Source organism: Anguilla anguilla, chromosome 5, assembly GCF_013347855.1.
Source record: "Anguilla anguilla isolate fAngAng1 chromosome 5, fAngAng1.pri, whole genome shotgun sequence".
NCBI lineage: Eukaryota > Metazoa > Chordata > Actinopteri > Anguilliformes > Anguillidae > Anguilla > Anguilla anguilla.
The window spans coordinates 66058520-66072305 of NC_049205.1; the positions used below are offsets into that span (position 1 = coordinate 66058520).

The 13786-nt window shown below is 40.9% G+C and overlaps 2 protein-coding genes across 9 annotated transcripts in view; one reads left to right on the top strand and one right to left on the bottom strand.

The window, feature by feature from the left end:
• ank2a (ankyrin 2a, neuronal) overlaps window positions 1–5908 on the top strand; it is an 86888-nt gene extending 80980 nt beyond the window's left edge. For 7 of the 8 annotated variants that reach the window (XM_035418157.1, XM_035418155.1, XM_035418153.1 and 4 more), the window contains 3 exons: window positions 564–644; window positions 736–975; window positions 2220–5908. In XM_035418157.1, the coding sequence (XP_035274048.1) occupies window positions 564–644; window positions 736–975; window positions 2220–2234 (336 nt within the window). In that variant the 3' untranslated portion in view covers window positions 2235–5908. The remainder of the gene's footprint in view (window positions 1–563; window positions 645–735; window positions 976–2219) is intronic. The other variant, XM_035418158.1, reaches the window with a different exon arrangement.
• Window positions 5909–8324: 2416 nt separating this feature from the next.
• On the bottom strand, window positions 8325–10151 carry LOC118227146 (permeability factor 2-like). Its single transcript, XM_035417311.1, has 4 exons — window positions 9941–10151; window positions 9529–9661; window positions 9269–9355; window positions 8325–8890 (listed from the first exon to the last, which is right to left on the bottom strand). Exons 1-4 carry the CDS (start codon window positions 9999–10001, stop codon window positions 8878–8880), a joined length of 294 nt encoding a protein of 97 aa, XP_035273202.1. The 5' UTR covers window positions 10002–10151; the 3' UTR covers window positions 8325–8877.
• Window positions 10152–13786: the final 3635 nt, after the last annotated feature.

The window sequence follows — 13786 nt, forward strand, 5'->3', positions numbered from 1 at the left end:
TAGTTCTCATCAAGTCTTAAGAGTAGATAACTATAACCTCATGTGAATACATAGTAGATTTTACTTTGTGATTTTAATTAAATATAATGACAAAGAAAAATGAATGTGTTATGAGTCATATGAGGTTAGATTTATCCGTTGGTGGGGACTAGATGAGGGTTAGTTATGTCTTAATATGTAAAACCACAGAATTGAAAGAGTGTGTACTCTTGCTATGGAGTTAGCAATATTAGCACTATCTGTATGAAGATTGTCAGTTAAACTATGCAAGGTTAATATAGCTAATTAAACTATCAGACATTAACATCAGCACTTGGATATTGCTAAATAAACTGTGAGGCATCAATTGTATGTGATGTGACATTAATTAATATGTGAGGTTTGTGTTGATGATGTTTGTCTTGGTGTAAACGCCCTGTAAATGGACATAGTTAATTTTACATTTATATGTAGGGGTTTGCGTTAGGTGTGTATAAGGTGTATGTAAGGGTTGTGTATGGTGTGTGTAGAGCCTGGGCAAGAGCAGTGTGAAAACTGGAAATAATGTTTGTGTTTATATGCAGTCTGAGGACATGCCGGATATTTCTCCACAGTCAGTAAAAGACAAGCACTACATGGACAAGGATAGAAACGTGGTGACAAAGGTATCATACCAAACACACAAGCAAGCATGCATGCACGAACACACACACATACACACACACACTGAGTGTGTGCTGCACTGCTCTGGTTCAGGTCACCAGGAAGATCACCCAGAGACTGATGTCAGTGGATGGAGCTGAACTGGAGGCGGAGTTTGTGGAAGGGGCGGTCCTGGAGGCGGGGTTTGTGGAAGGGGCAGTCCTGGAGGCAGGGCCTGTGGAAGGGGTGGATTTGGAGGCGGAGTCTGTAGAAGAGGTCAGGCTGGAGGCAGAGCTTGGTTTCTCCAAAGGCCTGAAAAGGACTGTGCTGAAGAGCAAGGGAGACCATGCTGAGGTTTGTGCAACATTCACACACCATTTAATCAGCCCAAAGCGCATTGGGGTGGCAGCAATCGCAGCTTGTGTGGTCTGCGGGAAAGGAGGCAAGCCTTTTTTTCTCTTGGTGTTTTAGCAGCAGTTCTGCCTAGGTATGTAGCTAACCAAGGCAGTACTATTGCTACTCTGTTTTACTGCTATTACAAAGGTACACAAACCCCAAAATTGTTCTCCAGAACAATTTTGTATGCATTTGTGAAGAGCCAATAAAACCCATGATTTAAGACCACATTTTCTCTGATCCTCCAGCCAGTCATCACATGAGACCAAGCTGACTTAGCTGGCCAAATAACCACCTGATACACACACTGGCAGTAGCCTTGTAGCCTGATGTGATTGTTAATAGTGCTCGGCTACTGCTGCTACCACAAAGATAAATCTGAAATGGAGCATGCTACCAACCAGGGGAATCCACACTAAATATGTGCATATGTTTCTGCTTTTCTCGGATTTACCAAACACCATACAGACCTGTTTCTCATGATAAATCAGAGTGTCCAGATGAAATTAGTGAAAATGTTTGCTCACAGGAACATGCTTAGTGTCCAATCCTACATTCACCTCAAATTGCCAGAAAACATTTAACTTATTTAGTATATACATATCCCCATTCATAGCCATAAAGCAAAATGTCGGAAACAATGGCGGGCTGGAGTGTTTAAAAAAAAAAAAACAATATAATGGGTTCTAATTTTTCTCTCTCAACAAACCACACAGTTCACAAGTCTGAAATGCACATGGGGTTTTTTGTGTGCTTAAACAAACCTACAAACTAAACACACACGGCAGGTGAAGCGATTGAAAAACACATAGTTCCTGTGTGCATCACTTGTTCCCGAGCCCTGGCCTCACTGCAGGCAGAACAGATAGTGTTACCTATTACTGCAATTGCCTACAGCTGCGGTTGTAGGCCAGCTAATCCGCTCTCTCTGCCTGCAGGCGCCCTAGCCACACCAACCCTTCCACATACCCCCACTGCCCAACTTAGACCCAGGGAGCCATCTAGCCGCTAGCCACAAGTGCGTGTGTGTGTGTGTGTTTGTTGGACATTTTGGGTAGATGTGCTATTTCTGCCAGTATGAGTCACATTGTTGAATGTGAATCTAAGCCTGAATTTCTCTTGGTGACCTGAGGGTTTAGAGCAGTGTTTATGACCGGTTTTCTGCTTTTCTGCTTTGCCTCATTTACCCCCCACCCCCCCAGGATGCGGATGCGTGAGGTTGCGCACAGTCGGCGGAGGGGTGTTGCAAGGGATGCTCACCCCTGAGACCCTGCAGCAGCACCTGCTACCCCCACACACTACTGCAGCAAGGAGGAGACCGGCAAGAAGTGACCTCACATATGCAATCCCACAATGCACTTGACCCCCCTGCCACTGTCTTCCCTTCCCAACACATTGGGTTTGTTCCTTTGTTCCATGGCAGCTTTGGAGCAAGTTGTTTTTGTTTAAAGCTTCAATTTTGTTTAGTGAGTAATTCAGTTTTATTTATGTTCTTGTTTTACTCCCTTCGTGACCAAAGATATTTCTTTGATTTGTTCAGCAATTTACTTTACTTTCCTCAGCTTTTTCTTTTTTGGTAAAGCAAACAGAACTAGAAAACATTTTTAAAAAACTATTTAGTGCCACCATCCCCACCCATGGACCTCTTCACAAACAGATCTGCCTGTATAACCACACACACTCAGCACATCCCCTGTCTTAATGTTTATGGGCACTTCAGTAACCTTCTGCATGTTGAGTGACTAAATCCCCTGCCCAAGTGGCTTGTGAGCTGATATTTGGGCATGTATTTAAAGAGCCAAGGAAAGCCTGATGTAAACCCTGGAGAACAGTGTTAATGCCCAGAGAGAAGTCTGCTTCTAAAACCTGCCATAGAATTCATTGTGCAACGTGTATTAAACACGTATTAAACATGCATTTAACATGTTTGCATGTCTGCTGTTCCAACTGTATGAACATATATGGTCAAAAATCTGATGCGTCTCTCAAAAACTCATTTATGCTTTTCTCACATAAAGACATGGAAGATGTTAGATATTCTTCACCCTATGTATCACTTTACTGGAGTGCATTACTGGCCCTTGTCAGTGAAACATAAATGGGTTTTTCTTGAGACTCCCAGACGTAACCACAGATTTTGTGCAAACACTGAGCTGTAGCTATGCCTCACTATCACTGAGTGTTAATAACCCCTCATATCAGACCTGTGGATGAGTGTTAATCACCCCTCATATCTGACCTGTGGATGAGTGTTAATCACCCCTCATATCTGACCTGTGGATGAGTGTTAATAACCCCTCATATCTGACCTGTGGATGAGTGTTGTTAACCCCTCACATCTGACCTGTGGATGAGTGTTAATAACCCCTCATATCTGACCTGTGGATGAGTGTTAATCACCCCTCATATCTGACCTGTGGATGAGTGTTAATCACCCCTCATATCTGACCTGTGGATGAGTGTTAATCACCCCTCATATCTGACCTGTGGATTAGTGTTAATAACCCCTCATATCTGACCTGTGGATGAGTGTTAATAACCCCTCATATCTGACCTGTGGATGAGTGTTAATCACCCCTCATATCTGACCTGTGGATGAGTGTTAATCACCCCTCATATCTGACCTGTGGATGAGTGTTAATAACCCCTCATATCTGACCTGTGGATGAGTGTTAATAACCCCTCATATCTGACCTGTGGATGAGTGTTAATCACCCCTCATATCTGACCTGTGGATGAGTGTTGTTAACCCCTCATATCTGACCTGTGGATGAGTGTTAATAACCCCTCATATCTGACCTGTGGATGAGTTTTTTCCAGCAAAAGCCCTTTTCAGTCCCTCTGTCTGCCACTTCCTTAGCTATGTCCTTATTTCATTTAGGAGTGCATCTATTGTGTGAGTGTACCAGATTCAGCTTTTACCCATGGGCCTTATTCTCTATTGTCTTTTAGCCTTTCCCCAAGTTAAAAGCTTGTGATTTTTCTCCTTATAAAATGTGGAAGGAAGTATTTTTTTGTGGGGGTTTGCTAATGTTTAAATGTTATTAAGATGTGAGGAAGAGGTTTGTAGTCATAGAGGCTAATCTCTGACATGATCGGCCTCCTGCTTGTGTGTGGAGAGGTTGCTTTGAGTTCTTTATCACATACCTGAACCTATCTGAACACATATGAACATATAAACTTATATGAACACTATACATAACATAGAATGTCCACAAACGGTGAAAGTCTGGAGATCATGAGCTCTGTTTCAGTAGAAAACATCTGGCCAGAATAACACCTTGGGTAACAGTCATAGGGAGTGCTGGGTAACACCTGTAGTGAGCATTGGTTAACACCTGTAGTGAGCATTGGGCAATGCCTGTAGTGGACACTGGGTAAGGCTCATGTTGATTGTTGGGTAATGCCTGTAGTGAGCATTGGGTAATGCCTGTAGTGGACACTGGGTAAGGCTCATGGTGATTGTTGGGTAATGCCTGTAGTGAGTGCTGGGTAATGCTCGTAGTGGACGCTGGGTAATGCCTGTAGTGAGCATTGGTTAACACCTGTAGTGAGCATTGGGTAATGCCTGTAGTGGACACTGGGTAATGCTCATGGTGATTGTTGGGTAATGCCCATAGTGGACACTCAGTAATGCCTGTAGTGAGCATTGGTTAACACCTGCAGTGAGCATTGGGTAATGCCTGTAGTGGACACTGGGTAATGCTCATGGTGATTATTGGGTAATGCCTGTAGTGGACACTGGGAAATGCCTGTAGTGAGCATTGGTTAACACCTATAGTGAACATTGGGTAATGCCTGTAGTGGACACTGGGTACTGCTCATGGTGATTATTGGGTAATGCCCGTAGTGGACGCTGGGTAATACCTGTAGTGGACACTGGGTAATGCTTATGGTGATTATTGGGTAATGCCTGTAGTGGACACTGGGAAATGCCTGTAGTGAGCATTGGTTAACACCTATAGTGAACATTGGGTAATGCCTGTAGTGGACACTGGGTACTGCTCATGGTGATTATTGGGTAATGCCCGTAGTGGACGCTGGGTAATACCTGTAGTGGACACTGGGTAATGCTTATGGTGATTATTGGGTAATGCCTGTAGTGAGTGTTGGGTAATGCCCGTAGTGGACGCTGGGTAATGCCTGTAGTGAGCCTTGGGATGAGATGAGAATGTTTTACAGATAAGGGGACAAGTGGCCTTAAAGGGGTGTGGCCCATGAATATTATTGGTTGTGATGGGACCTTGTGATGCAGCAGTCATGCTTGAGCTTGTTTCGCCACACATGGGATGTAGAGATGGTAGTTTTCATAAATGTTACTCGGCAGTTCAGCGCAAAGCTGAGTGAGGAACTCGAGCACACACACTCACACTTGCACTCACTGAAGCTTTGCATTATTGTTGTCCATGATTGCAAGTTATTTTTAAATTGTAAAATGATGTGTGTGCTTGTGCAGGTATGTGTGTGTGTGTTTTGGGATCTCAGAGGCTGGGAATTGTAGCAATGAAACACAAGTACCACAACATCTCTAAATAGAGAAAGCTGCCCAAGCAACAGAACAAATTCACTCTGCCTGGGCATAAACAAAGTCAACTGGGTCAAAGTTTATGTGGTGTTATTTGCAATGCAGACAATATTTATTATGTGTTAGTACTTTCTGTTTTTTGACTTTATTGTTAAGATTGGTGTAACCATAAACAGATGGAAATTCAAGATACTATGAGCAGGAGCCTCAATGATGAATCAAGGTGTTTCCATGGTAATTACAATTATATGCATTATATACAAATATCTACAAGGGCATGTAATAGTTGAATTAAGTGAAAATACATTAACACTAAGGATTATAAAGAGTGTATATGACTGACTCATAATAAAATGATTAAGTGTTCTGTGGTTTCTGTCATCTTTGACAAGGGCAAGTACATATGGCGTACTCACATTTTCACTAGAATTACACATCAATTATGTATTCATATGGTTTCCCTTTGCATGATAAAGCATTGCACAGGTATGTCAGTGTTGGGATGGCTGAGAGATCATTATTTTGGAGTGATAAAAATAGATACAGCACAAACCTACAGCACAACCCTGCAGTACAGACAAAAATACACACCACAGAAACATAGATACAACACAAACCTGCGGCACATACTGAAACACACACCACAGAAATAGGTACAGCGCAAACCTACAGCACATACTAAAATACACACCACAGAAACATAGATACAGCACATCCCTGCAGAATAAACTGAAATACACACCACAGAAACATAGATACAGCACAAACCTGCAGCACATACTGAAATACACACCACAGAAACATACACTCACTGGCCACTTCATTAGGTACAACTGTTCAACTGCACCCGTTAACGCAAATATCTAATCAGCCAATCACATGGCAGCAACTCAATGCATTTAGGCATGTAGACATGGTCAAGATAATCTGCTGAAGTTCAAACCAAGCATCAGAACGGGGAAGAAAGGTGATTTAAGTGACTTTGAACGTGGCATGGTTGTTGGTGCCAGACGGGCTGATTTGAGTATTTCAGAAACTGCTTTTCATGCACAACCATCTCTAGGGTTTACAGAGAATGGTCTGAAAAAGAGAAAATATCCAGTGAGTGGCAGTTCTCTGGGGGAATATGCCTTGTTGTTGGCATAGGTCAGAGGAGAATGGTCAGACTGATTTGAGCTGATAGAAAGGCAACAGTAACTCAAATAACGACTTGTTACAACCGAGGTATGCAGAAGAGCATCTCTGAACGCACACCACGTCAAACCTTGAAGCAGATGGGCTACAGCAGCAGAAGACCACACCGGGTGCCACTCCTGTCACCTAATGAAGTGGTCGGTGAGTATACATACACCAGGGACTTTGTTTAGGACTTTTTTACTGGGGTAACTGAAATTATAAAATTAATACACTTTATGATACTGATTATGATAATAGAGGCCTCCCTTTATAATTTCTGTGAGAGACTGTAGAAAAAAGCTAGAGGATGTTATAGCAGAGTGCAATGAAACAAAGTTTTCTCTTTGAGACCTCAACGGAAGAAATACAGCTGCCCTCAGACAGTGGGATTTGCTCCAAAAACATGGCACATTTTTATACATTTCAAGCCAAAGCTTAGTTATATAAAACCAGGATTCATTGGCTCACTTTTCCGGTTATCGTACAACGTGCCTAAATCTCACAGACAGAAAAGGCTTGATGGTTAACAGCCTTCAGGTCTGGTGTTCATGATGACCAGATATAGAACCCTCTTATTTCTCGTAGTATTTTTGTATTTGGCAAAAACAACTATTTCCTGTTATCTCCTCAGAAAAAGGAGTAAACCTTAGCAATCATTAATCGTTATAAAAATAAAAACATATGAATATAAATTCTCTTATGCATAAGTGATCAAAAGACAGTTTTTATTACTGTCAGTAGCTTCATCCACCAGCAGAGAGAAGCATTTATCTTTTATTTTCTCACTTAGCTGCTGCAGTTCATAGAATGGTCTTTAATGTAGCTCAGAACTGCTGTTAAGACTTTTATTAGTGCCACTTGCTTCTTCAGTCAAGCATAGTTGATACCATGTCTATTGCAGCAAGGAGAGGGAGGTTTCTGTACAACCTAGTATGTAACTTTGTATGAGGCTATTTGGTCCCTAATACTCACATGTGTGATTTTAATGAAGTGACAAAGCTATCCCTTCAACTTTCTTTGGAAAAAAATTAAGGGGCTTTTCTGGCTGGATGGCGTCTCAACGTGCCTTTTCAGTTTGCTGGGTTTCATACTGTCAGCTACCAGGGTTTTGCGGCACCAGTCACACAGGGCCTTCCCTCCTCTCACAGCACACAGGGCCTTCCCTCCTTTCACAGTACACAGGGCCTTCTGTCCTCTCACAGCACACAAAGCCTTCCCTCCTCTCCTATGAAAGTACTGGTAAAACCTGTACAACCTCTTCATACTTCCTCCATTTTGTTGGATTTGCACTTGTCTTTGTCTTTGTTTGAGATTGTTTTACTGCTTATTTTACCCATGGCCCTGTTCTTCTTCTCTCCTCACAAGTGTAGCCTGCATAATGAGCTACTGCTACTGTTAGCCCTTTGATGGTAACCTAGTGACAATACTTGGAATTTTTCCTGTGTACAACAGATCTTTTTCCTCATTTGAGATTTTATTCTATTCCGCATTTTCTTGTCTCTTCCTCATTTCTTTGTGCACCCCCTGTTGTTCTCCCAGGCTGTGTATTATATCTTCATTAAGGGTTTAAATAAATTAGCATATTACTGTACATGTACCAATATGGTGTATCTCAGAAAAAAACATTTATTCACAGATAAAAATCAAGAAAAACAAATACATTCAAGAAGCAAGCTACCTTCACTTTTAATTATCTACCACACATCCAATATCCAAATATCCATATTTAGTTGAATAAATAAGTAAATACATATAAATAAATACTGCAATCCTAGTTATTTCTATTCTGTATAATTTGTTTTAAGTGTTAATAAAACTTAGTGGTTTAAAAACAGTGATGTCAATTTGACATATAGCTAAGGTACAGCGTAAAAAAATATGTCATAATAAGTCTCTGCAAAAGAGACAGACGTCACAGTAACTCTTCAATAAGTTACACCATTCTCATACTGAGAAATACTGAAAACACAGGCCAGCTGCTTGTGTGTCTAACTTGTGCTCAGACATGACATAATCAAGATCATCAACAAAGATTGTATGCAGTTAAACAGTTAAAAATTATAACGGTTAAAATGGATAACAGTGTTGTGCTATTTGATCTTGAGTTGTAAAGTTTGTTGAAAATATGGATGAAAATCTCAGGAAAATTCTTCTCCACTTTAGGGCTTCTTGCTGCGTGATTAAAAATAAATCAGTTTCAGTCACAGTTATTAGGAAGCAGGTTTGCATTTGTGAGAAAACCAGATAAACTGACAATCTATCCTCCAGGAGACTAATACTCTCTAAAATTATTAATGATACTCATTTATTTGTCCAAAATTGTGAAATGATCAATACACTGTAGCATTTATACTTCTTATGGTTTTATCAAATAGAGGTCCTGGACATCTCTATAACTTGGTGTGTGACTAGTGAGGAGTCAACTTGTGAACACTTTTATTTGTGTTTGATTGATCATTATTGAATTGGAGAGCGCAGCTGCTGTTTGTGTGATTAGTCATTTCCAAATTGGTGAGCACGATTGCATATGTATGATTGGTCAGGACTTACTTGGCCAGGATTTTCTCTATGACCTTTTTGACCCAGGGAGCGGTGGTGTCCAGACAGATCTGCTGACCAGTCCCTTTCAGAGTGGCACTACAGCAGGAACAGAGGGAGTCTCAATACACACTCAAATAAACATGCACCCGCAAGCGCACGCGCACGCGCACACACACACACACACACACACACACACACACACACAGAGTGGTACTACAAGAGAACCAGAAAGAGGGAGAGAACAGTCAGGGGAGGGGAGTGATGCTCACATGATCTCCGTGTCCTTGCAGTGGGCACTGGGAGGGAAGAGCTCCACACTCTGGATGAGTTTCGCCATTCGTCGGCTCTCCGTCTCGATACAGCGACACCGCAGATCCACCCCTATTCCCCGCACACTCATTCCTGCACAGGGTCAAAGGTCAGAGAGCAGGGGTCAGTAACAACCAATTGTAAGAGATAATAAACCAGTTTCTACAGCAGTGCAGAGTATATTAAAACTATACTGTAGCATTTATGCATTCGCTGTATCTCCCACTCACTCGCTCGCTCATTCACTCACTGACTCATTCACTCACTCACTCAGTCACTCTCTCCCTCACTCAGTCACTCTCCCTCACTCAGTCACTCTCTCCCTCACTCAGTCACTCTCTCCCTCAGTAATAAAGTTCAGTCCAGTCTCACCTTCAGTGCTGAGAGCGGCCAGGAAGACCAGGCATATGGCAGCTGTGATTGTGATCTTCATAATTCTCTTTCTTGAGGAACCTTAACTGTTCAAATGCCCGAGTCTTAAATTGAGTAGATTTAGCAGGTTTGTGCGCCGGTCTGAAGTTCAGCAGTTTTTGCAGATTAGGAGCAGTTTGCTCTCGCCTGTTTGGAGGGTGAATCTGCTGCCATCCACAGCGTTCGGATCTTATAACTGCAGTGCCTGGAAGTGAGTCATAGAGGTTGCGCAAGACTTTGGAAATTTTATTGTGAGCTCATGTGAGTTCATCACAGGAACACGAAGTCATATTAATGTCTTTTTCATTATAGCAAAGGTAGCTATCGAAACTTTCCATAAACATGTAGAGACTGTTTATTGTGTGATCAGATGAACTGAATCAATATGTGAATCAGAAATAGAAGTCAGCTGCTGCTGTAATAAAATTGTCAATTTACAAATTATAAAATATCTCAGTTCAAGAACATGAAGAATGAGCCTAGTTTATGTGCGCTAATCTTGTCAAGAAAAATCCTATCAAGAGTGGTGGCGGAAGATTGTGGGGTGAATTATCTTTTAAAAACTGATCGTTCAAAATGTATTGGTTTTACAAATGGCAGGAAAATTATACTTGAAGTAGAATATTCTTGATTTTGAATTAGAAGGATTTCAGGTTAGGAACTATTATTCATGTGTTGGGATTAGTAGAATCTTAATGTAGAGGTTTCTTGTTATGTAGCGGAGTGTAGCACAGTGGGTAAGGAACTGGGCTTGTAACCGAAAGGTCGTAGGTTCGATTCCCGGGTAAGGACACTGCCGTTGTACCCTTGAGCAAGGTACTTAACCGAAATTGCTTCAGTATATATCCAGCTGTATAAATGGATACAATGTAAAAAATGCCATGTAAAAGTTGTGTAAGTCGCTCTGGATAAGAGCGTCTGCTAAATGCCTGTAATGTAATGAATTCATTGATATGTAATGTCAAACAGATCATTATTCCATGCTTAATCCAATAGCAGAGTGTTAATCACTTGTTATTTTGAGTGATTAAAACAATGAAATAAATGATATACATGCAGGTCAGATTGAATGCATGTATGGGCAGTCATTTTGAGTGTGGGAGTAGCACAGTCACTGTCAACAGTGAAAGCTGGTAAAATCTTTACCGTAGCATGTTATTGCTTATAAAAAGCAGCCAGGAGAAGCTTGTGCAACATTTCTGGCAGGACACCAAATGCAAACAAACCAAAGCAAAGCTGTAGCTTCTCAGAAAGCTTTCATTTATTAGTGAGAGTGCAGAATTCAATTTTACAGAACCATTAGAATGGCGAAGCACTTTACCGGGAAGAATGTCATAAACATAAACATCTCACTTCTCAGCTTGAATTTTCTGGTGTTGATGTCATCAATGATGTCACCAATGCTTTTGCTCATGTTCAGAGCAAGGACAGGATAAAGGAAGTGACTGGTTGATTAGGAAACCCATTAATTATGTAATCCACTGCATGTGACAGGACCGAGGAAATCATAACAGGCCCCAATACCTGCTCACCCTTCTCAGAGTACTCTCTCCATATAGCCAGTCGCCAGACTACACTCACTTGTGCGTTAAGTGTAAATCAGTCCCTGGTTAGAGGGCATGAATGAAAACCGGTAGAACCACTGGACCGAGGGCCAGGTTTGAATATCCCTGATCTTAGACCCTCCATACTGCCTTACTCTATGGGCTACTCTGCTGTCCAGTGCCCTTTATTTAGTGCCCTACATATATGTATGTGTACATATGCGTGTTCATGTGTGAGTGCATACGTGTGCGTGTGCATGCACATGTTTATGCATTAAAAAAGGAAATGATGTAAGACCTCCGTTTTTCCTGTCAAACATATTGCAGCATCAGCACAAACAATGAGTTGGCCTGTTACAAATATTAAAGATCCCCATTTATATATAAATTTAGATCACAGAAACTTCCCCATTGCCCTAAATACATTTTACCAGTTTGGAAACAACGTTCAATTTTTTCCACAGGTCAGATATGAATATGACACTCTGGGCTCTGTAAGGAGGCAGTAAGTTAATATGGTGAATTTTTTTTAATGGTGAATTGGTGATGGCATGTTTTATAATTTCACCACAAATTCAAAACCTTGGAGCAAGCCTATTGGGCAGCTAAAGAGACAGTAATGTTCCATCTTCAAAAGATGATCAGACCCTGCGCCCCAGGCAGACCTCTTGTCTGAAACTCTGCCCGTTTTGGGCAGCACTGTGATGCAGTAATCCCACATCAACAAGGCACCCTGTTCAAATCCCATCCATGACTTTGCCATACCCCACAAACACCTTTTTTTTTTTTTTTTTTTTTTTTTTAAACATTGGGCTAGTACAGAATTCTTGGTCATTTTTGTTTGTATATGAATAGATTAATAAAATGTAGATATAAAAAAAAAAACCTACAAATGTTTTACTGGATCTATTAGTCTTGTTAGCTGAATAGCACAATATAAAATTAATGCAACTTATTTATAGTTGCTATGGCAACATAAAAGGCCAGTCACTCCAGATTGAAATTTGTAACCCAAAGACAGTTTTGGAGTTTTGTAGCTGGAGGAGCCTTACATTTTTTTACAATCTAGATATGAGATTTGTTTAAAAATGAGTTCAAATTAGGTGTTCTGCCTGCAGTAGTAACAGCTTAATATCTGTATTTCTGGAAAAATGCTTTGATTAATGTAAAACACTCACCAGATTTGATATGTAAATGACTATACCCTCAAATGAGGTTAATATCCAAAAACCTTTGCCTGAATAATAGTAGGTGTTAATATGAAGATTCTTTATCAAGTTGAATTTTCTCCTACAAAACAGAGGTATGTTCTCTTTTGAATGCGTCATTGCCTTGGCAGAACATTAAAAACTGTTTAAACAGCAGAACAATGAGCTTCTGAATCTGACACAAGTGTGCCTCTGAATTGCTATGAACATTGCTTTCTGATAAAGTTTTCACAATGTTATGGAAGAGTTGCACTTAATATACATAGAAATCATGGCTCAGTTCCTGTGGAATGTGGCTCCCTTCTGGATGGGGGTGGGGGGATAGAGGGAGGGAATTTCCCAAATGACTGCCTCTGGAGAAACCCAAACCCCGCCCCCATCCCCCCCCCGCCCCCGCCCGCTCCTCGCCCTACCCTGCAAAACCTGACAAATAGGGACTGTTTGTTATTTTACATTGAATATATGATCTCACAGTGACACAGTTTTATTTAATGTGATTTTAAATTAAATATGAAACTTGACTAATAGAATCTTATGGGATTTAATGGTAAATGTAATATCTGACTGACAAGGTCTGTTAAATTTGAGGTTATTTTACATTAAACATGTGATATCTGACTAACAAAGTCTGGTAAACATTATTTTACAGTACACACATTTACATGTGGTACATTTACTGTTTTCCCTCTAATCAATTCATTCCAGCAAATAAAAAGTATTTTGTATTAGAACTTTGCATGCTACTTTGCAGTCTACTGGTATATAAGGAGAACCAGCCTGCAAGTTTGTATGAGGTACAGTGATGTTTCCTTGTAAACCTGAGGGAAGCATGATATGGTGAATCAATCCTGCATGGTACCATGGATGCAGCTTGGAAATCCACCATATCCACAGACAGAAATATGGTTTGGATCGGTTTGCTCTTAGCAAAAAAAGAAAAAACAATGGTTGTTCCTGAAATAAAAGCCCAGCCTTACTTCCAACTTCCTGACAGAATTTTCAATGTGTGTCTGGTAGCAGAGAGCATCATGAAGCCAAACAGTCAAATAATTATT